Below are 27,544 nucleotides of genomic sequence, written 5' to 3'. Positions count from 1 at the left end.
GGGTGACTGACTGTGGAGTGTGGTGTGTTCTCCCTGTGTCTGCGTGGGTTTCCTCCGGGTGACTGTCTGGGAGGAGTGTGGTGTGTTCTCCCTGTGTCTGTGTGGGTTTCCTCCGGGTGACTGTCTGTGAGGAGTGTGGTGTGTTCTCTCTGTGTCCCCGTGGGTTTCCTCCCATGGTCCAAAAACAGACTTTGGGAGGTGGATTGGTGACTCAAAAGTGTCCGTAGGTGTGAATGTGTGTGTGTGTGTTGCCCTGTGAAGGGCAATTACATGTTAGAAAAAAATACTTAAAGTATTTAATTTGTAATGAGTAATAATGATTCTACATTTTTGTATTACCTCCAAGTTCTTTGACATTCAGCACTGCATTTGAAAAGCTCACAGCCTTTATGCTGAAACCTAAAAGAGAAAAGAGAACAACATTTAGTTGGAGAAAGCTCCAAGACAAAGGAGAGCCCGTGCTTGTTAGGATTTTAGCCATTGTTTGTGTACAATATAGAAATTAGATCAAGAAAAAGCAACATCACACTGATAAAGGAGTACAAACTGAGAGTTCACAGTCGAGAGGAAAAGCAAAGATTTCCTCTGTGATACCACCTCCCCCGTGTTCATTTCACAACAGCGCACGCAGAGACAGGGAGGGCAGACATTTGGTACCAATTAATGCAACCCAAAACATGTGAGATTGTGCCTCTTAGCGTCCTACTTTGACTTTTAGGCTGTGTTTATAAGGTAGGTTTCATCAAACTCGCAGCAGGTGACCGTAAATGTGCCGTGCTAGGCTTCAGTTCTGTCTACGTTTGTTAGAGAGCAGCGGATAGAATAAAATCCTGTGACTTCTTTTTCTTTGGGGTTGTTTTTGAGGCCATCAGAAACCAAATATATTTTTTTTCAAAATAAAATATTTTTATCACTGTCCACCCCACAGCATTCACCTGGCACAGATATTCCTTTTGAAGTTAGTGTCAAACTCATATTGGATTTAAATTTCACAACTTTATCCTGTGTTCCTTCCACTTTGGTTTTTCTCCTTATCTTGTGCTTTCTCTCATTTCACATCCGTAAAATAGTTTTAAATCTGGCAAACAGGAGTCATCCGCTTGTGCTTTTGAAGTGTGATTGTGCTCCATACGACTTACAATATGTGGAACACAAGCTGACAACAATTAGGTTTTTGTTGATATATAATTTATTCATTCATTCACTATCTGTAACCATTATCCAGTTCAGCGTCACAGTGGGTCCAGAGCCTACCTGGAATCATTGGGCGCAAGGCAGGAATACACCCTGGAGGGGGCGCCAGTCCTTCACAGGGTGACACACACACACAAACAAACACACACTCACACCTACGGACACTTTTGAGTCGCCAATCCACCTACCCACATGTGATTTTGGACTGTGGGAGGAAACTGGAGCACCCGGAGGAAACCCACACAGACACAGGGAGAACACACCACACTCCTCACAGACAGTCACCCGGAGGAAACCCACGCGGACACAGGGAGTACACACCACACTCCTCACAGACAGTCACCCGGAGGAAACCCACGCGGACACAGGGAGTACACACCACACTCCTCACAGACAGTCACCCGGAGGAAACCCACGCGGACACAGGGAGAACACACCACACTCCTCACAGACAGTCACCCGGAACGGGACTTGAACCCACAACCTCCAGGCCCTTGGAGCTATGACAGACACTACCTGCTGCACCACCCTGCCGCCAATTTAATTGATTTTTATCAAATTAACTTTTGCTTTACAAATTAAGTAATGAATTGATTAATCCGCTAAAACTCATCTCCGTTCAGAATGACAGATTCTGAAGTTATTTATGCATTACACAATGTTCCTTTAAAATTACAGCTTCAAAATCATGGTGATGCTCCACTGAGCTGTAACAGGAAGAACAGAGTCTCTGTCACTGCTACTCTGAGCCCGGCACTGCAAAACGGCGTTGTGTAACTTTTGGAGGAGGGTAGGAATCTACCCACCCTCCCCATTGATTTCAGTACAGGGCTATAAAAATTAACTCCACTAGGGGGAGCCCCGAGAGCAAGAAGCCTAATCTTACAAGTTGCTGCTTTAAGAATGTGATAGATTTAAATCTACAACTTCACCATTTCAGTACACACAAGGTCTACGAATACATAATTAGTCTCAGCCTCCATCTTAACCACCCCTCCACTTCCTGCCTGCAGCTCAAAAGCCCTGCAACTTAACAGGTTCCTTAGGTGTCTGCTGTAAGAAACCCTGGCTTTCTGAACATACCCATTTGGGACTGGGCTTGCTCAGCCAAGGCACTGCCCATGTACTTCGCTCATGATATTACCCCTTGTGTATTTATTAATCTACTTCAAGGCTCTCAGCCATGAATAACAGTTTGAAAGGGGTGTGTGTGTGTGTGTGTGTGTGTGTCCTATGACCCAGTAACAGACCGACCTGTTGCTCAAAGCATTAATATAATCAACATTTGCAGTCATGAAAAAGTACATATGGCAAAAAGCAGAGCAGTTGCAGCTTGCACACACACACACACCTCTGCATGTCAAGAGACACTCCAGTCTGTAAAGTAAAGCAGTTCTCTTCAGTGTAGTACTGAGGTAACTGGGCAGTGACAGGGGGAAGCGATATGAAGCAGCTTTCCCTGCTCCGGCCGGCTGCAGAACACATGGTGACAAAGCTGAGATTGTGCAGAGGTTTATAGAGCTCTGGGAAAGTTTGATAAAGGCCGTAGAGGAAGCTGAAAATGCTGGCTCACAGCACCATATCCATGGGGTGCTTCATAATTTCATTAGAGTTTGATAGTTGATAGATGGCTTGAAGATCATTTGTAGCATTTGGCTTAAATTACACAGCAGAGGCTTGGGAAAGTTTTGTGAGATGAGGTGAGATGAGGGTTCTTTTTTGTTTTCAGACACGCTGCAGAGAGGAGCACACACACACGTTTTAGACAGTGTGTAGGAACTGTGATGGAGGGGGTGCTCTCTGTGCTACGGCAGGTGATAGAAACCTTTACCTGTGGTTGGTACGATGCCATCGATGCCTTCACTACAGAGCCGAGAGAGCAGTGCAGTTTTACCAGCTCCGCTGAGTCCGATACACACCACGTCATACTCTGGTCTAGGGGTGGGGGGACCTTTACAGCACAGTGTTCGAAGACACTAAAAGGAGAAAAAGGTCAAATGAAACAATGAACTAATATAATACTCGCTAAAGTTTTACTCCAAAAATATTAAACTGATGGTACCTCACGCCTGTGAGAAAGGTTTATTACAATAGGAGACGCCTCAGCACTTATTCTAACACGCTTCGTCAAAATAAAGATTGTGTTTAGAGATTAAACATGTGTCACGTCAAATTCACACTACACAGCATCACTGCTAACAAACCTAACAATGATTTTAAATCTTAATGAATCTTATTTACCATGTAGATGTTTGTTATTAAATCTGAACAAACTTTAATAGCTCACAGACTTTTAAAGCCTCTTTTTGTTTGACCCAGTGAGAGAGTGAGAGAGACAGACAGAGAAAGAGAGAAAAAGAGAGAATCAGACAGAGCGAGAGAGAGACAGACAGAGCGAGAGAGTGACAGAGAGACAGACAGAGAAAGAGAGAGAGACAGACAGAGAGAGCGAGAGAGAGACAGATAGAGAGCGAGAGAGACAGACAGAGAGAGAGCGAGAGAGAGACAGACAGAGAGACAGCGAGAGGGAGAGAGAGAGAGACAGAAAGAGGGAGAGAGAGAGGGAGGGAGGGAGAGACAGAGAGAAAGAGAGAGACAAAGAGAGAGAGACAGACAGAGAGAGAGTGAGAGAGAGACAGACAGAGAAAGAGTGAGAGAGAGACAGACAGAAAAAGAGAGAGAGAGAGAGAGTCCTCATGGCAGCAGACCTGTCACTTTATGAATCACTCTCTCTGAGCAGTGGCCTGCTGGGAGACATTAGGACGCAAATGCGGTGTGAACCGTGAATGGGACGTTTAAAGCTGTTAAGAACTAAAGAGAGATCTCTTTTATTAGCAGGATGAGCCCAGGCCAGGCGCCGTTTGTTATCACCCTCACCCCTGAATACTTCATTTTTCTATGTAACATAGCTGTCAGAACGAGCCGACCGAACAAGTTCATCACTGGCGAAGTCTATTTCTAATAACATCTCTCCACCACAGTAAGAACAACGACAAAAAAAAAAAAAGATTTTTTATAGGATCTTTTTAAAGGATATGTCTGATACAATTATTAATACTATTAGTGTTCATTCATTATTTGAATTAGGTACGTTTAGTAACAGTATTTGAAAGGTTTTTATGGTTGAAAAAAGGGGCTATTGCATATATATTCATTCATTTATTATCTATAACCCTTATCCAGTTCAGGGTCACAGTGGGTCCAGAGCCTACCTGGAATCATTGGGCGCAAGGCGGGAATACACCCTGGAGGGGGCACCAGTGCTTCACAGGGCAACACAGACACACACACACACTCACACCTACGGACACTTGAGTCGCCAATCCACCTACCAACGTGTGTTTTTGGACAGTGGGTGGAAACTGGAGCACCTGGAGGAAACCCACACAGACACAGGGAGAACACACCAACTCCTCACAGACAGTCACCAGGAGGAAACCCACGCAGACACAGGGAGAATACACCAACTCCTCACAACCAGTCACCCAGAGGAAACCCACGCAGACACAGAGAGAACACACCACACTCCTCACAGACAGTCACCAGGAGGAAACCCACGCAGACACAGAGAGAACACACCACACTCCTCACAGACAGTCACCCAGAGGAAACCCACACAGAGACAGGGAGAACACACCACACTCCTCACAGACAGTCACCAGGAGGAAACCCACACAGACACAGGGAGAACACACCAACTCCTCACAACCAGTCACCCAGAGGAAACCCACGCAGACACAGAGAGAACACACCACACTCCTCACAGACAGTCACCAGGAGGAAACCCACACAGACACAGGGAGAACACACCACACTCCTCACAGACAGTCACCAGGAGGAAACCCACACAGACACAGGGAGAACACACCACACTCCTCACAAACAGTCACCCGGAGGAAACCCACACAGACACAGAGAGAAAACACCACACTCCTCACAGACAGTCACCCGGAGCGGGAATCGAACCCACAACCCCCAGGTTATATTTAATAGTTTCTAAATAATTATATTTTATTATTAAAAGTCATATATATATATTATTTTTTTTTCTTTGGATATAATTCTACTACTGCAATTCTGGGAGATACAAACTGCATGTCATTTCTTGTTTTTATTTGTGTGTGTGTGTGTGTGTGTGTGTGTGTGTCTTGTAGACCATCTCCACCATAGTAACTAAAATCTTCAGTATGTTTCTCCACTATTAATCATCACACATCAACCTACTCTGAATATCTGTCTACTTCTCAACAACTGAATTACGCATAAAATGGGAACCATTTGCAGAAGTGCCCTCTCTGAACTCCAATTCATATAACTGTCACCTCTTCCTGTAGAAATGCCCTCAGGACAACAAAGCATCAAGACAGATGATGTGTGATTTCCCTTTGCTATCCTTTCACCTCAAAAAGCACTGATCGCTTTCACAGGCCCACACAGCCCTTACGGCACACATGATCAGTCAGTCAGGAGCACATGCTTCCGCTTTGTCACACAGCGACCTGGACATCTGGTTGTGTAAGTGCCTAGAGGTCCTAGGTTAGGAGATGCCACTGTCAATTCCCGACCCCCCCCCCTCTCCATACACACACACACACAAACTCCCCTTTACTTACAGTGCACAGACGAGGATGATAAATTTACAGCAGACGCTAAAGACACATCCTGGTACTCTGACCCTTTGGCCATCGGGTCATGCTGAACTCGGGCCACACAGCAACAAAAACAGTTTAGGACTGGCCTGAAATTTAATTATATTTTCTCAAATTAATCCGTTTTAACTGTTCAAATGGCAGCTTATGACCTTATTCAGTAGCTTATATATCTGTCAGGGTAAGAAATTAAAATGTGGATGTGGATATATACATACAGAGAGTTTCTGAACATTAAAAGCCTTCTTATAAGAAGCAAGTCTGCCATCACTGAAAAGTAGCATGGGGTGGTGTATTATCCAATATATTGTTCAAAAGAATTCACAGACACATCATGTACAAAAGGGCGGCACGGTGGTGCAGCAGGTTAGTGTCGCAGTCACACAGCTCCAGGGGCCTGGACGTTGTGGGTTCGATTCCCGCTCCGGGAGACTGTCTGTGAGGAGTGTGGTGTGTTCTCCCTGTGTCTGCGTGGGTTTCCTCCGGGTGCTCTGGTTTCCTCCCACAGTCCAAAAACACATGTTGGTAGGTGGATTGGTGACTCAAAAGTGTGAGTGAATGTGTGTGTCTGTGTTGCCCTGTAAAGGACTGGCGCCCCCTCCAGGGTGTATTCCTGCCTTGCGCCCAATGATTCCAGGTAGGCTCTGGACCCACCGCGACCCTGAACTGGATGAGGGTTACAGATAATGAATGAATGAATGAATCATGTACAAAAGGAACCATATGTTTTGTTGAAAACCTTCCATTGGCGCTCCACTGGAGACTGGACATATCGTTTATTTTGTGTGCAAATGTATGTCAGTCCTCTGCGACACTGCAGTCGGGCAAAAACAAAGGCTCAGTAAAAACAAATTACGTAAACGAGAAGGTTTCTGCGACTAAATATTTGAACCTGATACCATCAGTGACAAAGTGGAGTTACAGTAAAAAAAAAAAAATGTTAAAACGTGCGAGATAAGCCCCCGCCTCCTGCCCACCTCTCGATTTAAAAAAGATGTCAAGACATCAAACGGCTGATGTAATTAGGATACCTGGCCAAGCTCCAGACCCTGGCAGGGAAACAAAGATCTAACAGCGCTAGAAGCCACAGCGGCAGACGGGGGAACACAGCTGGGCCAAATCCACTCAGCAATGCCACAAGACTGCAGCTCTGGGCCTAGCCAAACCGGCACGGAACAATGCTCTGCCGCAAAAACAACTCAGCCGCCTGCCAACTTCTCCTGAATGGACCCCTCAGTGGAGTGTGGGGAACCCCGTCTGCCCTTTGCAATTAGAAAAAAAATGAGGGGGGGGGGGGGGGGTAGCTGTCTAACTTCTCTCAGGAGAAAAAGAGTGTGATTTGCACTCCACTGGCTCTGGAGATGAGTGATCAGCAATGGTCATGGTGACCACTGCGGGCTGGTTACTGGAATGGCGTAAGCGAGAGGCTTAATCCCCAGAGACTGAAGAGCATGCGGTGGCGGGGGGGGGGGTCTTCCTGCGGACATGAGGCGCTCGGCTATTGCTCATTCAGCCGACTCGTCTGTCAATAAGGAGCTCTATTTTGGAGGAGCAGCCTCGTATTTTTAGAGCTAATAAACAAGGGGGCAACAGCGAGAGGGAAGCACCGCTCAGACAGACATGGCTCACGTTTCACTCGTTCGCTCCGAGACAGTGGAAACAGGGCAATGGAAGCTGTGATGCCATCCCCCCAAATATCTCACCCGTCGCTGGGGCTTTGTCTGTGCTTTGATAGTGGCATTCTTGGGCCTCTGCTCTCATGAAGGGACCCAGTGATGTAGAGCTGCCCAAGTATATGTACAAAACACAAGTGCATTATGTAATACACCTGGCAACGGATGATGTGAAATTTTAACCATGAATAAACTTTGAACATTGATCAGAAACTGTTTAATAGCAATCTATATATATATATATATATATATATGTGTGTGTGTGTAGTGCAAAACAATGCCTGTTAGTGGTGAGCATGTCTTTCATTAGTAGTACTGCTGTGACACATACGCAATTGCTATTAACACAGAGTTATTAAACAGTTTGCTAATCAGAGCCACATGGCTTATAAGTATCTGCTGCTGAGAGGCAGATGTGAGCAAAGAACACCATTCAGGGTGCAGCACTGCATCCTGCACAAGCCCCCGCCAACACACACACCCCTCTCTAAAGTAGGCCCACATGTAAGAGACTCATCTTTCACAGATCTGGAGACAGTGTCTCTGGAATCAAAGGCATCAGCGCAGGACAGGTCCCCACCCTGAACATTGGTGGCATGCTTCAATACGCTGATCAAGCAGAGAGCAGTTTACTTGATCAGAACTATCTGGCACTTGGGGAACACATGCTAGTTGTGATCAGCAAAATAAAAGTGCCCCGGCTGTCATCAATCACATCTGAGAGAAAAACTGCTCCTGGGTCATGCCAAAACAAGTCTGACCAAAATAAGTCTACAGCATGGAAAATTCTGGGATTAAATTAGCTCAGATCTAGACTTACTTTCAATGATCACACATTCATTGTGTATTTATAAATCAAAATAATCTTTCTTTTCACGTATTACATCCATACTACGTAATTCCTTTGATAGTAACAATTATTTTGGCAGTTTCTTTCGCTCACACTGGTGTAAACAATTGGGACGTCCCTTTAATTTGTTATTTTATCCATATCTTTTTCATAAAGACATTAAGGCATCGTTTTTAAATACTGGAAAATTAAAAAATGATTTACAAAACTGAGTAATAGAATAATACATGAATTAGGTAAGTAACTTATAAATAGCAAATTAGCTTTTCTCTATTGTAATACCGCCTCATGTTCATTCATTCGTTATCTGTAAGCGCTTATCCAGTTCAGGGTCGCAGTGGGTCCAGAGCCTACCTGGAATCATGGGGCGCAAGGTGGGAATACACTCTGGAGGGGGCGCCAGTCCTTCAAAGGGGAACACACACACTCACACCTACAGACACTTTTGAGTCACCAATCCACCTACCATCGTGTGTTTTTGGACTGTGGGAGGAAATCGGAGTACCCAGAGGAAACCCATGCAGACACAGGGCGAACACACCACACTCCTCACAGACAGTCACCCGGAGGAAACCCACGCAGACACAGGGAGAACACACCACACTATTAACAGACAGTCACCCGGAGGAAACCCACGCAGACACAGAGAGAACACACCACACTCCTCACAGACAGTCACCCGGAGTGGGAATCCAACCCACAACCTCCAGGCCCCTGGAGCTATGTGACTGCGACACTAACCTGCTGCACCACCGTGCCACCCTTCCGTCTCATGTTGAAGAACCGTAAGTGTATCTAAAGTGTATGTTACACCAGGGGGCGGTGTAGAGCTCCCATCATCTGTGTTGGATAGAATTTATTGTCTGTTTAGTACAAAGAAAAACAAAATCTGTTCATGAAAACTTCCAACACACCAGATGAGAAGCTCTGAATTGCACCAGGAGCGAATTTTTTGCCAAATGATATTTCAAAGTGTGTGTAAAACTTTTGAAATGATCTGATCTTAAAGGATTCGTTTAGACTAGACGAACCCAATGGAATGAATCAGTGTTGCTTTTACCAAATCAACTAATGCACATCTGAACTTCTGAGAAAACAAGGGTGAGTTTTAACGCTCGTGTTTTACTACATTTTACTACTTTGTTTGCTAATAAAGAACGTACCTTCCAAAAACTACACTCATAAAGTTCACCCAGGTACCTTTACATTTTTGACTAAGAATAGACTTAATGAGTGTCTGGGAACCCCTGTTAAACTACCTGCCGCTCAGACGGACATCAGCTGTTTTTGTGGTAATCCCAATAACGCAGCCTTTCTAGGGTGTTTCAGGGTCAGTTAGATTTTAGTGTTTGTTGTGTTTTGGCGCTTCCCTGGAAGACTACAGTACAAGGAAATGCGACAACGGCTTGGGGGAGGAGAAGAGACGCAGACGAATAACACAGACAGCAGGGAGGACCCAGGCCAGCCAACATGGGCCTGGCATTCCCTCACTCTCCTTCCAGCCGCTGACCCTTCCCTACCCAGACGACCGCTAGCAACACTTGTCTGCAGGGCTCACCGGTGACCTTTGAGATGACAGTCCTTTATATGGGCGTCCAGATGGAGAAGCAACAAGCACTAAGCGATACGTGTGTAACGCACACCAGTCATAACACAGCCCCCGATAGCACTGCGCTCCATAGTGAGAACCACTGCCGTCTGTGGGGGTGGGTGGGGGGTTTCATTCATCTTTTGCTGGCTTCCCACACCACCCCATCCCCCCTCCCAGTCAGTGTTGATGTTTGTGGCTTAGACAGGGTTGACAGCCTCAGAGGGGAACACAGTTAGACAGGGCATAGAATAGTGGAGTGCCATGCATTTGAAAGTGGGTGAAAAATAAATGTTGGCAAGACAACTATGGTCACCCCTTCCTGTCTCCATACCAACCACACACTGGCTACTCCACTGCTGTGTCTGAGAAGAAACAAACATTTACTCAAGCCATTTTTCAAGTACTGGTCTTTCAAACTGACTCTTCTTTGGCTCCTTTGACTAAGTCAGAATGTGTTTGGTGTAGTGGCAGGCTGGAGTTCAGTTCTTAGCTCTGGTAGGAACACTATGCTACAATAATTATAATAGCTCTTTATAAAGACCCCTGACGCATTCATTAGCCTCCCTTTGTAACGTGATAAAAAAGTTTAAGTTACTCTGGATAAGCCAAACCTGCCCAATGCCATACAGACAGAAAGAAAGTAAAATGATATAAAGAAAACTACACAAAAGCCCCAACAGAATTCATAAGGATTTTATTCAAATTGACTGTCAGTGTCCAGCCTCCAAGAACGGGTTTTCCTCCGACAAAATGTCCATTTTAAGTGTCCCCGTAAACATACCCGTGACGTTTGTTTGACTCTGAAGGTACAGTCATGCTTGCCATCATCTCTGCTACAACCCTTGTTCCGTAGCCAGTTTCCTGGGTCTGTTTTCACGCTTGCAGACCATGCTGTAGGTCCAGACACTCACAGCAACAGTGCACGCCAAATATGCAAAAGTCATTATGTTAGCCCACAGCACCCCCTAGCTATTTCTTCCAGGACCATGCCACTCCATAAACAGACTACACACTTACAACATCATTTCCCCACTGACAGATAACCAAAGAAGAATGACCATGTTTTCAATAAATGTTGAATTTGTCAATTTAAACTAAATTTAAATATGGTGTCTGCAAGATGGTCTAATAAGGTTGGGACCGATGCAGAATAAGAGAGAACAAATTAGAGAAAATTAAAGTTTTGAAAGAGTCCACAAAAGGAGATTGTACATCATTTAAAATTCAAAAAAATTCAAAACTTTAATTTCCATTTTTGTGGATTTGTAGTTTACTACATCATTTGAGCTGTCCTTCACATTGTGTGCAAGTTTCATGATGAATGGACCAATAAAATTCTCCAAAATAATATGGAATCAAATCTGAGTTAAGAAATCAACTCAAATTTAAGAGATTTTTTCTTCATTTTGTTACACATTTTGTGAAACAACAGTTTAAAAAAATATTCTTAACACAAGATGCAAATAATATAGGTCTTTCATCAGCTGTCAAACGATGCAAGAAGTCAACAGTGATCTCAAAACATGATCAAACTGTTCGTTGAAAACACAGGATAATATTGGATTTTACAAAAATCAACAAATAAAAACATTGTTTTTATTTTATCGCAAGTTACAAAAACAAACATAACATCACTTTCAAAAGACATCATAACGTTTTTAAAAGTAATAAAGAGGAACCGTTTGTTTATCACACTTCTATAAATATACTTTGCACAGTAATTTGGAACATTGTGGCAGCAACACTTTGTGTTATAAACATTTTTTATAAGAATTTTATGGACAAGAATTCGCCATGGAGCTCTGTGACTCACAATTAAAAATCTTATAAATTCATGATGCTGTGCTTATTACAAAAGCTGAGCATAAACCTTTCCTTTGATCATCTTTAAAAATGGCAATCGACAACATTTTGTTGAAAACTGGAGTCCATTCATCCAGTGCTTTATGTGTAATGTGGTAAAAACATGGCAGAAAAACCCTATACCTATGAGAAAGGGTATTTAAAAAATTCCAAAGTCTGGAAAATATATTCACTAGAAAAACAAAGAAGTTACAGAATTCAGAATAATAATAAAATCAAAATAAATATGTGATTTTAAAAGAAGCAAAAAAAGAAAATGATAAGAGACAACTGTCTGTAAAATCAGCAGCAGTAAGGACAGCTCCACGTAGAACAGAAACTTCACTCTAGAATACACAGATGACACAGGGCAGTACTGAGGGAAGTTGTTAGGCCCTGGACAGAGAGATAAACTGTTACCAAAGTGATAGCGAGTAGAGAGTGTGAGCAGCGGACCAAACTTCACTTACTGAACAAAGGAAATTATGACTGCAAACAGCAAACTTTGAGAGATACAGAATGAGTTCAGAAGTACACCAAAGTAAGCGTTAAACTGTGTGATAACTATCGCAATGATGTGTTCACACACGGAAACTTCAAATCACGAAAGGGTTCGTACTAATAGCATTAAAATCATTGGTTTTGAAATTGTGACCTGCTCTGAATAAAAGAAGGAAAAAGAAAAAACGTTGAAACCTTCTGACGTCCAGAACGTCATCCTTTTCTCACATTGTGGGTCACACTATCACCAGAAAATCTTAGTCACAATCTGATTCATCACAGGCGAGATCACAGTCTATCAGAGAATAATACAGATTCGAATCACTGAAACTAACTGATGTGCAAAGTTTCTCTGTAGCATTTAATTCTAATTGAAAACTCAAACATTCTACTGCTTTTATGATTACTGTTGTGTAGTAACAAAGTGGATTTTATTCAACGTAAATAATCTATAAGTTAAAGTACTAATACGCTACGTTCACAAACGCTACCGTCATCGCTGTCTTGAAATCATCTGAACCAAAACTCACATGTACTTCTGGATACAATATTCTCCCCAAGAACAGAACAAACCCTGCAATGCTTTTTCCTGATTGAGCTATACTCTTCACTTCATCTTCAAACTTATAAACGTACTTCATTTTTAGGTTATTTTTTGTTGAATACAATCACCGTAAAATGATGGAAAGAGTGGAAGAATGCCTGAACTCTGAGTTACAATTATACATTACGCAATTATAATAACACACAGAACTAAATAATGGTGCTATACTTTTCTTCTTTAGTATAAAATCCATATCTCACTAAGTACAAATGCTTGGGATTTTTTCTACCAATGTGAAAGGTAATCAGACATCCGATATTAACTTTGACTGAGAAACGTCTACGGCAATATCTGATCAGTTTAATAAGATCAGCATCAGCACTGGTACCAATCTGTGATTCAGAACATGTGCATTCATACTAATCACAATAGGTAAGACAATAGGACACGTAAAGAAGCTACACAAGTAGCTGAATGTAAATGTCTGATACAGTGAAATAAACAGACAATCTAAACTTTCCAGTGATAAGTTAATGAAACTTCTCACATTTATTTTCTAACGCATGACTTTCAGAGTTGCTCCACACACAAGCGTACTGTTATAAGCAAAAACAACACCACAAGACATCGTCAGGGGACATCTGTATCTGACAGAGGGAAGATCAAAGCTTAAAAGCAGCCTTGGAAAAACATTTGGACTAAGAATGGACGGGATATCTGTCAGAAGGTGATTCCCACCGAGTCCTCGTGCCTAGATCAGGTTACCTCTGGCCAGCCACATGAAAGAGCCTCAGTAATCCACATACACAGGCGTCTTCAATTCCCCCTTGAGCCCCCCAACACAGCACCCTTTGCCCCTTTTCCCCAAAAACAGGAGCAGCACCCAGACAATGGTAGCCGTTTCCACTGTCATGCCCCCCGTGCGCTCCACAAACATTTTACCCACTTCACAAAGGATTATCAAAACCCTGCACTGCCATTGTCCCTATCTACCTTGGGTGACTCAGTCTATCTCCGGAAAGCTCTCTTTTACTGGGTCGTTTCTTTGGGCTCTAGCCCCAAGGCCACTGAAGGGCAGTGTGTGGGGAGGTGATCAGACCCCCAAAAAGCCAGGGGGTGGGGGTGCAGCTGTAAATCTTGATGTCACCAATGGGGAGGCTGTTGCGAACCATTACCATAAATCTGACAAACGCTAATTTGATGGGAGGCTGTATCTGTCTGGACTCAGGCCGGTCTAGACGACCTATTGAGAGATTCTACAGCAGGGGGAACTGTTTGTTCCCTTACCAGGACCATCTGGATATAGCAATAAGCAGCAAGCGGCACAGTTCAGAGTGATCAAAGTGGGCCATTTCCATTGTCATTGTTAAGGGCAAGTTCTCGCCGCCATTATTCTGTAAGACACTCAATGTACATGCGCTTATTCAATGGACTCCCATCCTGAAAGCCTCAAGTTCACATTTATGTTGAGTTTATTTGGTTCAGCACAAAGACAGGTCACCTACAGAGAGTAACACAGCAACACATCCAGGACCAGACTGATATAAGACTGAATAGCAAGCCCTTTTCAAACCGAGGTACGAGGCAACACCACCAGGAAGGAGATTACTCTTTGGGTAACCAATCACTGCCTAGAACATTTTACATCTGAAGACAACATTGATGCTAAAAACTCAACAGAAGCAGCAGTTAAAGAATCACTAGGTAGTATTCTTAGCATACAATTACAGGGTGAAAATCATTGGGATTCTCCACTGGACTGTAATATTTATATTAATTTGTATTTTTAATTCACAGTTACACTTACATAGTGCATTTATAGAGCCCCAAGGATGCCTTACACCACACAGAACACCATTCCATTGAACATTCAATACACACAGACTGGCGGCAGTGCAATTCACACAGTGTACTCTCAACCAGAAACAGCCCGTCCACTTGGAGGACTGCATCAGACACAAGGGGGTTCACCCAGGAGAGACTGCCATCTATATCTGGGCATACACACATATAGACATTCATTCACATACACACTCATTCACTCACACCAGAAGAGTTTCTTTTAGTAGTAGCAAATTCACATATCCTCCATGTTTTTGGACTGTAGGAGAAAACCAGTTACCCCGGAGGAAACCCATGCAGATACAGGGAAAACATGGAAGCTCCACCTATATGGGACTTGAACCCAAGATCCCTATGCTGTTCACTAAGCCACTGTGCCATCCAAAAATAGTAATAGGGAGATTAGAGCCTCTGATATTGCTACTCCAGGTTAAGCATTGCAGAAACTACACTATGTAACATTTGGTGGTGGAGGGGGGGTTCTTCCCTCCTCCAAAAGATATAAAGGGCACCACAATGATGTTAATGCTGTAATTGTAATGTAAAATACCACCTAGTGTTGCTTTAAATTGATTTAAATGACCACATTAACACAGTACTGAACTTCAAGCTCCTTTTTATATCCCACAGCTACACTCACACATCATATAAGCTACATCACTGACAGTGAGAAAGAGGGGTGCAGCAGTGGTCAGACAGGGCTGTGAAGGGGGCCTGCATTTGCAAAATAAATCGTGTAATTGGGAAGAGTGATTACCTTGGCCATATTAGCATAAGGCGGCAAAAACTTTGATTTCTGCCACACAATGTAGACGAAGAGATGGTTTCCGCACCAATATAGAGGATCAAAGCCAAAAGGGCCCCCTTTTGAAGGCTCTGAAATGAATGTATGAAGGCCAAGAGGGGTCTGGGAGTATCCTAACTCGAGACGAGGAGGAGGGTACGCTTTGTATATATCCGTTATATCACCTTTTTGTTTACATTCGCTTTATCAGAGACCGGCCTGATTTATATAAAATCACCATCTCTTCTAACAAGTGTGGGAAAGTTTCCTTAGTGAGTATATTTACATCAAACCAAACAGCTCCTTCCTAATAAGCAGCTCTAGGCCCCACTGAAACAAAAAGACAAGGGCCCACTGAACAATTCATTTGGTTTAATACATAGTGTGGCAACTGAAGTTTGGCTTGGTGTGCAGAGAGCACTCAAACTGATTCTGAATATTCGTGCCCTGATTTCTTCATACATTAAATTACCATATTCCATTTTTAAATGTAGCACTATTTAATGACTTATGTTCTAATACAGTAAAAATTCAGGATTTTTTTATTTTAACTTCCACATTGTGCTTTTATGTGTCATATGTTATACTTCTCAAACCTCTTTTTATCAATTACAAATAGATGACATTCATTTTCTGTAACCCTTATCCAGTTCAGGGTCACGGTGGATCCGGAGCCTACCTGGAATCGGTGGGCGCAGGAACACATTCTGGAGAGGGAGCCAGTCCTTCATAGGGCGACACACACTCACACATTCACTCACACACTCACACCTTTGGACACTTCTGAGTCGCCAATCCACCTACTCCTCACAGACAGTCACCCGGAGGAAACCCACGCAGACACAGGGAGAACACACCACACTCCTCACAGACAGTCACCCGGAGGAAACCCACGCAGACACAGGGAAAACACACCACACTCCTCACAGACAGTCACCCGGAGGAAACCCACGCAGACACAGGGAGAACACACCACACTCCTCACAGACAGTCACCCGGAGGAAACCCACACAGACACAGGGAGAGCACACCACACTCCTCACCACAATCTCACCTCCGGAGCGGGACTCGAACCCACAACCTCCAGGTCCCTGGAGCTGTGTGACTGCGACACTAACCTGCTGCACCAAGGTGCCGCCCCGCAAACACAATATCTTACATAATAATGCTTTAAAACCTATTTGTACACCTAATACTAATTACCCTCAAGTCCTCTCGACGTGAACCCAGAAGTTAATCATTTTCTATAGTCATGAATTCTCATTAGCTTAGTGGCCTTTGAAATACTCACACACATCTGATGTCTAATACTGAGCTGATTGTCTGTCATTATCATCACTGACAACTATGACAGAATTCATTGTCATGCATTTTTTCCTAATTGATTGTTTATGGGGTCCATTAAAGGGGGTTAAGCCCTTTCACTTCCAGGCAGTGTGATTGTGGGGGTGGGGATGTGAGCATTCAGCTGCACCCAACATGAATCCTTCAGACATTCTTTGATGGAACATGTCCGTTTGGGGCTTAGATGCCAAAATGTATTAGAAATAGATCCATAATTTGGTATTTAGGACTGGAAATAACGAGCAGACTGTATAATGGATGTAGGTTAAATTCACAGAGTATAGTGTGAGGGGGGTGTCCTTTTATAGGGTGGCATTGATGGGTGAAGGGGGGGGGGGGGGGTGGCTGAAACCTAGCAGCATATGAGGGGGTTTATGCCAATTTGCATAATTAACTGTTGACATAAACTCACACTAATGATGGTTCTTTCAAGTTGCAGGACGGGGTACAGTTACGCTCTTGGGAATAAGCACTTATGTTGCAAAGGTTAAAATGTTGAGTCTGAAATGGAACCGTATTTGAAAAGTGTTGCAGAAGTAAATTTGAAAATATTTACACTGCTCAGTGTGTACAACCTCTAATTTCAACCCATGGTAAATGACTTATTAATCTTTACTTTATTATTATTATTTTATTTATTTATTAACATATACCCAATGATGGGCGGCACAGTGGCGCAGCAGGTTAGTGTCACAGTCACACAGCTCCAGGGACCTGGAGGTTGTGGGTTCGATTCCTGCTCCGGGTGACTGACTGTGAGGAGTGTGGTGTGTTCTCCCTGTGTCTGCGTGGGTTTCCTCCAGGTGCCTGTCTGTGAGGAGTGTGGTGTGTTCTCCCTGTGTCTGCGTGGGTTTCCTCCAGGTGACTGTCTATGAGGAGTGTGGTGTGTTCTCTCTGTGTCTGCGTGGGTTTCCTCCGGGTGACTGTCTGTGAGGAGTGTGGTGTGTTCTCCCTGTGTCCGCATGGGTTTCCTCCGGGTGCTCCGGTTTCCTCCCACAGTCCAAAAACACACGTTGGTAGGTGGATTGGCGACTCAAAAGTGTCAGAGTGTGTGAGCGAATCTGTGAGTGTGTGTGTCGCCCTGTGAAGGACTGGTGCCCCCTCCAGGGTGTATTCCTGCCTTGCGCCCAATGATTCCAGGTAGGCTCTGGACCCACCGCGACCCTGAACTGGATAAGGGTTACAGATAATGAATGAATTTTGTGTAGTTTTAGAAATTACAATTTTCATTTTATTCAACCAAAAAATAGCCTAAAACTTAAGTAGTTCAAAACTGACAAGAGAGAAGAATTTACTGATCACAGAATTTATTATCATTATTATTTAATAAAAGTGCTGCAAGAGCATGTGCATTGATTTAATCTGTTCTTGGAGATAATACTGTATCCAAAAGTACAACTGAATTTTGATTTAGACGATTTGAAGACGGGGAATTTGTGTGATTGTGAATGTTGCGTATTGTTATTTAATTTTTTGATTAGTTCACTAAATTATAATAATATGTTACAAAAAAAAACACGTTAAACCTTATTTTTACACCTAATATATGACCACATTCAATGCACATTCCCTTAGGACTAGTGACAGGTGGCAAACAAAATGCTATCTCACTCGGTCTGTCTAAACTACCGCCACCAAAGTCTACAGGAATGCAACCAATTATCCCCATTGAGACAGGATCTCCACTTTGCAAAAACCAGTGAAAATACTTCAATTAACATGCTCCTATAACATGTTCTTTCAGAGAAAACATAAAAATCTTCCACGAAAAAAAAGAATTAATCTACATTTTAAACGTTTAGGAAAGTTTTTTTTCAAAATCGTAATACATTTAAACCTAGTAGAGCTTTTAAAACTTGTAAGTCACTGCAGGTGTGCTACAGTTAGACTGGGTGTAGCTGCTTATGGGCAGCATTGACCTACCCCCTGAAGGCAAAGGCAGCAGAAAAAAGGGAATGTCACAGGAACATCTAGGAAGAATGTAGGCCAGAGTTAAAGCGACACTAAACAAATCACAAAACAAAAAACAACAAATAAAACACACAGCACCACACCACAATGTAAGACAAGACAAAGTCAAAGGAAATATGCTTGAGCTTATTTAAAGTAAATACAAGCCTAGAAACACCTAGTAGTAGGAAAAGTATACACAGGTGAAAACCCTAACAAACAAGGTGGAGGAGACGTGTGGAGACTGGAGGCTTTCCAAAACACAGCTCCAGATGCACAATGAAAAACTGCTGTTAGCTATCAAACTAATAGCTTTAAACAACACAAGACCGAACCAGTCTGGGAATAAATACTGACAAAGTTAAGTCAAGGACCAGCTTAAAATGTTTGAAAGGGTTCAGTTGTTGATTTGGAAAAAGCTGAGGGCCAAAGTATGCTTTTTAGTGTTTTCTATCTACAAACAAAATGATCATTAATAAACTGTTTATAATGTTTATTCAGGTCTGAAGTTGTGCCTGATGATCAGAAGGATGACCAACAACTTACCTACCATCTGATCTGCCCAATCGCTCGGTGTGGGAGATGAGTCTCCAGGATGGAAGCGCTCCAGGACCAGGGTTGATGTCCACTTCAAACGTTAGCTATTGTATCTAGTAATGTGGTCTAGCTAGTGATTGTGAGTCAGCAGTGTTTACTCCATCAGAATTCATTCATTCATTCATTATCTGTAACCGCTTATCCAGTTCAGGTTCGCGGTGGGTCCAGAGCCTACCTGGAATCATTGGGCGCAAGGCGGGAATACACCCTGGAGGGGGCGCCAGTCCTTCACAGGGCAACACACACACTCTCACATTCACACACACACTCACACCTACAGACACTTTTGAGTCATCAATCCACCTACCAATGTGTGTTTTTGGACTGTGGGAGGAAACCGGAGCACCCGGAGGAAACCCACGCGGACACAGGGAGAACACATCACACTCCTCACAGACAGTCACCCGGAGGAAACCCACGCGGACACAGGGAGAACACACCACACTCCTCACAGACAGTCACCCGGAGGAAACCCACGCGGACACATGGAGAACATCCCACACTCCTCACAGACAGTCACACGGAGGAAACCCACACAGACACAGGGAGAACACACCACACTCCTCACAGACAGTCACCCGGAGGAAACCCACGCAGACACAGGGAGAACACACCAACTCCTCACAGACAGTTACCCGGAGCAGGAATTGAACCCACAACCTCCAGGTCCCTGAGCTGTGTGACTGCGACACCTACCTGCTGCGTCACATGAAGAGGGTGCAATAACCCTTTAGCATCAATAATGAAAAAGGCTCATGTTTAAAAGATATTTATTTTTATGTCAAAGCATTGAATACAGAGATTAGGATAGCAAACTAACATTCTTATTTAGATGTGTGATATTTCAGATGTGTAGTCCACAGCTTATGAAATTACATATACACATAAAGTCTTTTGAAAATTCTATTAGTGTACGACATCTGCAATTTACATTTGGATCCATAAAATGTTATGTCTTATTTTGCTTGCACCTTCTAAAAGGATAAAGAACATCTAGCACTGCGAACAGAACACTGACATAGCTAACAGAATTAAACCTGTTAAATATCAATGCTTAATAATAGCAGGCCTTAAAAGATATCTGCAGGCTAATGTTATGCAGTAAGCTTAATATTTTTTATGTTAATTACAGCTTTTATCACACTAAATAAGTGCAGTCTTGTCTATAGGACAAGGAACATGATCATGATAATTGCATCACACTCATAAAAATAAAGGACTAGGTTTCTTTGAGCAATGCCACAGAAGAACCACTTTTGATTCCCTGAAGAAGCATTTTTGTTGAGTGATTGAGAGATGGATTTTTAAACCTTTAAAAGGTTCTTCACACACATTTCTTAAACAAAAATGGTTCTTATATGGAATCACTCAATGAGCCCTTTGTAGCACCTTTATTTTTAAGAGTGCAGTGGCTATAAAGAGACAATCCTCGAAAACAGTTGTTGTGAACCTCGGCTGCCGTACGTATCTTCTGTCTGTAGGTTAATAGCAGCTAGGAGTGCACTGGAATGATGGATTATTTCACTGTCCTGCTGTCAGTGTATTACAATTACAAAACTATATAGAAACATCTTTCCCTATAAAACATTTCTCAGTGTTGTGTTGCTTCTGTCAGGAGTCTGTCGTTTACTTCAGAGAAACTATAGCATCGTATATGAGCACAACGTCTTTTCTTTCTCACTGGTAAAAAGCCAGTTTCTCACTCTTGTCCTGTCCTTGTCAAGTCAGATCAAATCCTATAACCTGTTCTAGAGCAATGCTGCCACTGACTGGCCACAGCAACACTGCCACAGTGTACAAAAGCAGCTAAGCTAAGACCAATCCGACTGCATGTGTATTTGTTGGTTTATTTTGGTCAGTACTTTATCCCAACTGAACTGCACCCTCAGGAACTCCACCTCATTTAAAGACTACTTTAATATACTTCTAAACAAACCATTTTACCTTTTGCTAAAGACCAAAATCTATACTCATGTAAAACACATGACATAGCAAGGTAACTGTGGGTTAAGGATAAACTGCTTAAAACTATACTTCCTCTAACAATTTCACACTCTTCATGCAGAGACCACAACAAGAGAAATAGGTGGGAGATGATTAAAAACGCAAGCATAGTGTTAAAACAAAGAGGACATTGTTGTTGTAAGAGAGGCTAAGCAGGTGTTAGCTTAGCGCTTTAGCTGCTGAGGAGAAGAGGTTGAATCTCACACTACTACTTCTTACAGCATGAATGGCACTAAACAACACAGCAAAAGTGCACTAAATTTTAAACTGGGACTTGTGCAGATTATGAAGGAATAAAAAGTATTTAAATATTACAATACATGTGTAGCACAGATGTTAATGTTGACATTAAGCCAGAGAAAGTGATATTGGAGAAGCTGAACAGATTTGCCGGTTTCTTTAGGTTAGAAAAGGCTGAAAATGTATAGAAATGATGTGTTAGCATTACAACAATGTGGACTGTTAATAACAAAGCAAGCGAAAGCTTTTCATAGTTGAGTATTTTTAGAGATTATTTGTATTTGGTATAAAATAAGCCAAGTACAAGTTACTTTAAGCTGTAATGAAATTATATATAGCATAACATTTTTAATATTATATTTAATTTTTTTTTTTTTTGTATAATACTGTACATTTTTGGGAGGCGGGGTCATAGTAAACATCCTGCTTGTCTGCTCTGTGCATGGAAACGTACGGTTGGAGTCATATGTGATGTAATGGTGCCACTTAGTGGTCAAACGTTTACTAGTGAGACTGAATAAATAAAGTCTTAGTGTAAAGCTAATATCATTTGTGGCCTTTGTCAAAATGTGGAGTTTTTGCTCCTAACCTTAACTTTGCCTGAAAGTCCACTATATATAAAAGGCCCAAAAGAAAAAATGAGCTATAATTCAAACGTAAACTGAAAAGAAAAAGACTAGTTTTAATAAAAAGACCATCCAGTAAAATAAAGTGTTTACACACTAGAGGATATATAAGTGAAATAAGCAGCCAACACTGTAAGTGAACGTTTCCACTCTGAAATGGCAGAATTCCAAGGACAGTCTCCAAAGGGCAGATTCAGTAAACAAGGATTTCTGATGTCACAAACGTAAATAACCAATCCCAAAAGCCAAAACCAAACTAATGAGGCAGGGATCTTGAACTGTAAAAGAATGTGAAGGTTAAGCCTTACATCTAAATCACTTTTGAACTTTGATGAACAGGGATATGGTTTTAGGGGTTCAACCCATGAACAGAATTTTTATAAGACTAGTTTGAGGTAAAATCTAATTTCAATTTCTATGTTCTTACCCAAAAATTGTTTCATATGCAATGATATGACATCAAGTTAGATCAGTGGTTCTTAAAATGGGGGGCAGGTGCCCGAGGGGGACACAGCAAGGCAAGTGAATGGGATACATAAAGGTGTCACATGTAATAATTCCAATATTTATTATAGTTTTTTGCTTTGTTCAATTTGTTCAATGATTTGTATGAATTACAATGATTAACACAAATTCCTGAATGCCACAATTCATCATAAAAATAAGCAAAGCATTATTTCCACCACTACTACTTAATTCATTCATTGTCTGTAAGCGCTTATCCAGTTCGGGGTCGCGGTGGGTCCAGAGCCTACCCAGAATCACTGGGCGCAAGGCAGGAATACACCCTGGAGGGGGCGCCAGTCCTTCACAGGGCAACACACACTCAGACATTCACTCAAATCTACGGACACTTTTGAGTCACCAATCCACCTACCAACATGTGTTTTTGGACTGTGGGAGGAAACCGGAGCACCCAGAGTAAACCCACGCAGACACAGCGAGAACACACCACACTCCTCATAGACAGTCACCCGGAGGAAACCCACACAGACACAGGGAGAACACACCACACTCCTCACAGACAGTCACCTGGAGGAAACCCACACAGACACAGGGAGAACACACCACACTCCTCACAGACAGTCACCCGGAGGAAACCCACGCAGACACAGGGAGAACACACCACACTCCTCATAGACAGTCACCCGGAGGAAACCCACACGGACACAGGGAGAACACACCACACTCCTCACAGACAGTCACCTGGAGGAAACCCACACAGACACAGGGAGAACACACCACACTCCTCACAGACAGTCACCCGGAGGAAACCCACACAGACACAGGGAGAACACACCACGCTCCTCACAGACAGTCACCCGGAGCGGGGCTCGAACCCACAACCTCCAGGTCCCTGGAACTGTGCAACAGCGACGCTACCTGCTTATTTATTTTTCCCACATTTTTTACCACTGAGTTTTCTCATATTCACAAAATTTCAAAACCACTACATTACTCACGATATTAGCATAAGATCCAGAGCCTGTTTGGAATATGGTAAAGGTAATGCATAAATATATATATGTTATATATTTATGGCCTTTGTACATGTATACAATGTAATCTGAACTCTGCATTTAACCCATCCATGGCAGTAAACACACACTAGTGAGTAGGGGAAGTGAGCCCACACACTCAGACCAGCAGGCAGCCACCCTCAGTGGCCTGGGGGTTAGCTGCTTTACTCAAGAGCACTTCGGCTGGGGATATTTTCTAGAAACGTCTTCTGATTGACTACATATGGTGTAAGGGTTCGATGTAAACTGTGCGGTTCTATTTTTAGTTCTAACAGAACTGTGCCTAGGCGTGTGCTAAACACGTGGAACCATGACTGAAATGGAAGTGCAGCAGTTTTCCCCTTCACTGGTGCCATAATGAAGCCACTTCAGAGGCTAATGAGGAGCAATAAGGCTTTCAGCCCTGAAGCCACAGCTGTTGCCTGGACACCACATTCACTGTTTAGACAAGTCTTACTCTTTCCACATTTGCAAGATGCATTGTACACAAGTTGTACATGAGTTATTTGGGCACCTTATATGTGTATGTGCTCGATTCACAGTAGGTTTACCATCTGAGATTTGTTACATTACACTGCGGTTGCTGCTGTCTCAAGTCACAATGACTGAACTGTTCCAGCGCTCTGAACAGAAATGATCTAAAGTCCATCCTAGTTTGATCATCCATAGAGTTCTGCACGCTACAGAGTGGACTTGGGTTTACACTGTGTAATCAATAACGCTGCGTTGCTTCTCGGATTTCGTTCTTCAACCTCTTTGTAAAAGAACGTAACTTAGACGTACACCAAATAAATTTATTGTTGTTGTGAACTTGATCAGATCCGATGCTGTTCAAACTGATTAGATGCAGATGTTTTCCATAACACACAAATGACACAAATTCCTGAACCAAATTCCTGTTCCATCGTACATTACAAATCCCATACTGGCAGAAGAATTCCTTCTCATCCTTTCCCACCTACTGTACTCTACGACTAAGCCCCCCTTTTGGAATATTTGTTTGTTTCTCCAAAGGAGGGCTTTCTGGGAATAGGACCATGCATTCTTGCCCATGTTTATTACATGAAAAAACAAATTAACATGGACTTTTCCTTTTATGCCGAGCAGTAGATGTGTGTGTACAAGAGTCTCACGTTTCCTGTGTGTGCTGGAGAAGAACATTACAGGAAATATTCATCGCAACATCTTTGGACAGGAGTTCTAAGACTTCTGTAAATAACCTTGTAATCACGGGTGTGTATATCACCACTCTTCATCAGGACATTTTCACACACTGAAGGACAGCTGCTGTGTTCAAATGGGGTTGTAAACTACACATTTTTGGACAGATATATATAATGTATACAATATAAATGCTAAACAACACCCCCCTGATCAGAAAACAAAGTACAAATACATGTAGCACATTAATAAGCGGGCAGTACGAACACATTTCCACTGACTCTCAAACATCTGACATATTTTTAAAAATCAGAAAATTACCGTCAATATTTCTGAAGGCCTGAGTTTGGTATTTTCCTTTATACAGACTATTGTTAGACTTTTTTTACACATCCACAAAGTGTGAAAGACAATGAGCACTGACATGAAGATTATTCTTTTCTGCTCCATTATAAAGACATTCTGAGAAGTACATTTTGACAAGCAGCGTATGCATTTTATTTTGTGAATTTCCCCACTATCTTTTCGTATGTTTCACCACAGTGTGTAGCCTGGAGGTTGTACTGTGTAACACACCTGTTTCACTTGTTAAACTGTGCTCCTGACTCCAACACAAGCAAAAGCTAATGTTCACATTCTGTAATGTAATGATTTTAGAAAAGGTTAACAAAGATCAACAGACAATGGTCAACAGAAAACCCAGCTGTAACCTGACAATGTGAAAAACACGTGTGTCATAAATTTGTACAGCCATCATTTACTCATCCTTAAAAACAAATGGAATCAACTGGATTTTCACAATAATAAAGTGTACAATTGTGGGGCAAAATGATCCTAAAGCATTCATTCATTCATTGTCTGTAACCCTTATCCAGTTCAGGGTCGCGGTGGGTCCAGAGCCTACCTGGAATCATTGGGCGCAAGGCGGGAATACACCCTGGAGGGGGCGCCAGTCCTTCACAGGGCGACACACACACACATTCACTCACACCTATGGACACTTTTGAGTCACCAATCCACCTACTAACGTGTGTTTTTGGACTGTGGGAGGAAACCGGAGCACCCGGAGGAAACCCACGCAGACACAGAAAGAACACACCACACTCCTCACAGACAGTCACCTGGAGGAAACCCACACAGACACAGGGAGAACACACCACACTCCTCACAGACAGTCACCCGGAGGAAACCCACGCCGACACAGGGAGAACACACCACACTCCTCACAGACAGGCACCCGGAGGAAACCCACGCAGACACAGGGAGAACACACCACACTCCTCACAGACAGGCACCCGGAGGAAACCCACGCAGACACAGGGAGAACACACCACACTCCTCACAGACAGTCACCCGGAGGAAACCCACGCAGACACAGGGAGAACACACCACACTCCTCACAGACAGGCACCCGGAGGAAACTCACGCAGACACAGGGAGAACACACCACACTCCTCACAGACAGTCACCCGGAGGAAACCCACGCAGACACAGAGAGAACACACCACACTCCTCACAGGATCCTAAAGCAGATGCTAAGAATTTTCAGTGACCTCCAACTGTAGGCTATGATTTATGAGTGTATTTATATTAAACACTATATTGTATGACAACTCACAAAACAACAACAAAATAGAATAAAATTTACTAAAATAAAGCTGATTACATTGTAAAATACGTTCACAATTGATGCTTATAATAATTACAGCAGACTCCAAACACATGAAATAAAACTGTTTTTTCATAAAACATTTCTAATCAAGTAGAACCACTATTTCTTACAATTCTTACAGTGATTAAATTCAAAGAAATGACATGGCCACGAATCAACAGCAGCGGCTCCACTGGCACCTCCAGTGTCTTTAAACAGAGTGGAGAGTCCTGATTGACTTACCGTGTACAAGCCAATCCTGCACAGCGCTATAGAGAGCCGAATGTGTTCAGACATCGTCCCCAGCAACAGCGTTACCAACAACGACCCAACGAGCCGAGCCAGAGTAATTGAAGAAGGCCGGGAGGAGGAAAAGCTTTCAGGCGCAAAGCCACAAAAGCCACTTTGAGGCACAGCCCAGCGGGATATCAACAGGCAGAAAAGGCAGTCTGAGTTTAGATTCTATCAACAGCAGAAGAGGAGGAGACCACGGTCTTCATCTTCCATTCATAAACAAACAGAGAGAGAGAGAGAGAGAAAGGGGGAGTGAGAGAGAGAAAAGACAACAACTAGAAGAGGCATAGATTAGAGCCAGGCTTTTCTCCAGAGATTATCAGATAAGAAGAGCACCGTACTCCAAAATAAAACTCTTAATTGGATTAGGCACTTTTACACACCTATGCAATAATGAATGAAACACAACCACAGCAGTGAACTAAAGACAGCTTTGGAATATTCTAGTAAATAGGGACTGTTTGTAATGTCTATGAGGATAGAGACATTCATTCATTCATTGTCTGTAACCCTTATCCAGTTCAGGGTCGTGGTGGGTCTGGAGCCTACCCGGAATCACTGGGCGCTGGAGGGGGTGCCAGTCCTTCACAGGGCGACACACACTCACACATTCACTCACAACTACCGACACTTTTTGAGTGGAAAGAGACATAAGGATCATTTAACGTAATGCAAATAGTTGGTTTT

At 42.8% G+C, this 27,544-nt stretch overlaps 1 protein-coding gene across 1 annotated transcript in view; it reads right to left on the bottom strand.

The window, feature by feature from the left end:
- The window catches only part of arl15a (ADP-ribosylation factor-like 15a), a 99,942-nt gene extending 73,081 nt beyond the window's left edge, over positions 1 to 26,861 (bottom strand). The window contains exons 1-3 of the mRNA XM_066657726.1: positions 26,807 to 26,861; positions 3,026 to 3,170; positions 340 to 399 (exon numbers count right to left, since the gene is read on the bottom strand). Of these exons, the coding sequence (XP_066513823.1) occupies positions 340 to 399; positions 3,026 to 3,170; positions 26,807 to 26,860 (259 nt within the window). The 5' untranslated portion in view covers position 26,861. The remainder of the gene's footprint in view (positions 1 to 339; positions 400 to 3,025; positions 3,171 to 26,806) is intronic.
- Positions 26,862 to 27,544: the final 683 nt, after the last annotated feature.

Source organism: Hoplias malabaricus, chromosome Y, assembly GCF_029633855.1.
Source record: "Hoplias malabaricus isolate fHopMal1 chromosome Y, fHopMal1.hap1, whole genome shotgun sequence".
NCBI lineage: Eukaryota > Metazoa > Chordata > Actinopteri > Characiformes > Erythrinidae > Hoplias > Hoplias malabaricus.
Note: the sequence above shows the minus strand (reverse complement) of the source record. Positions and strands in the feature narration are given on the sequence as shown.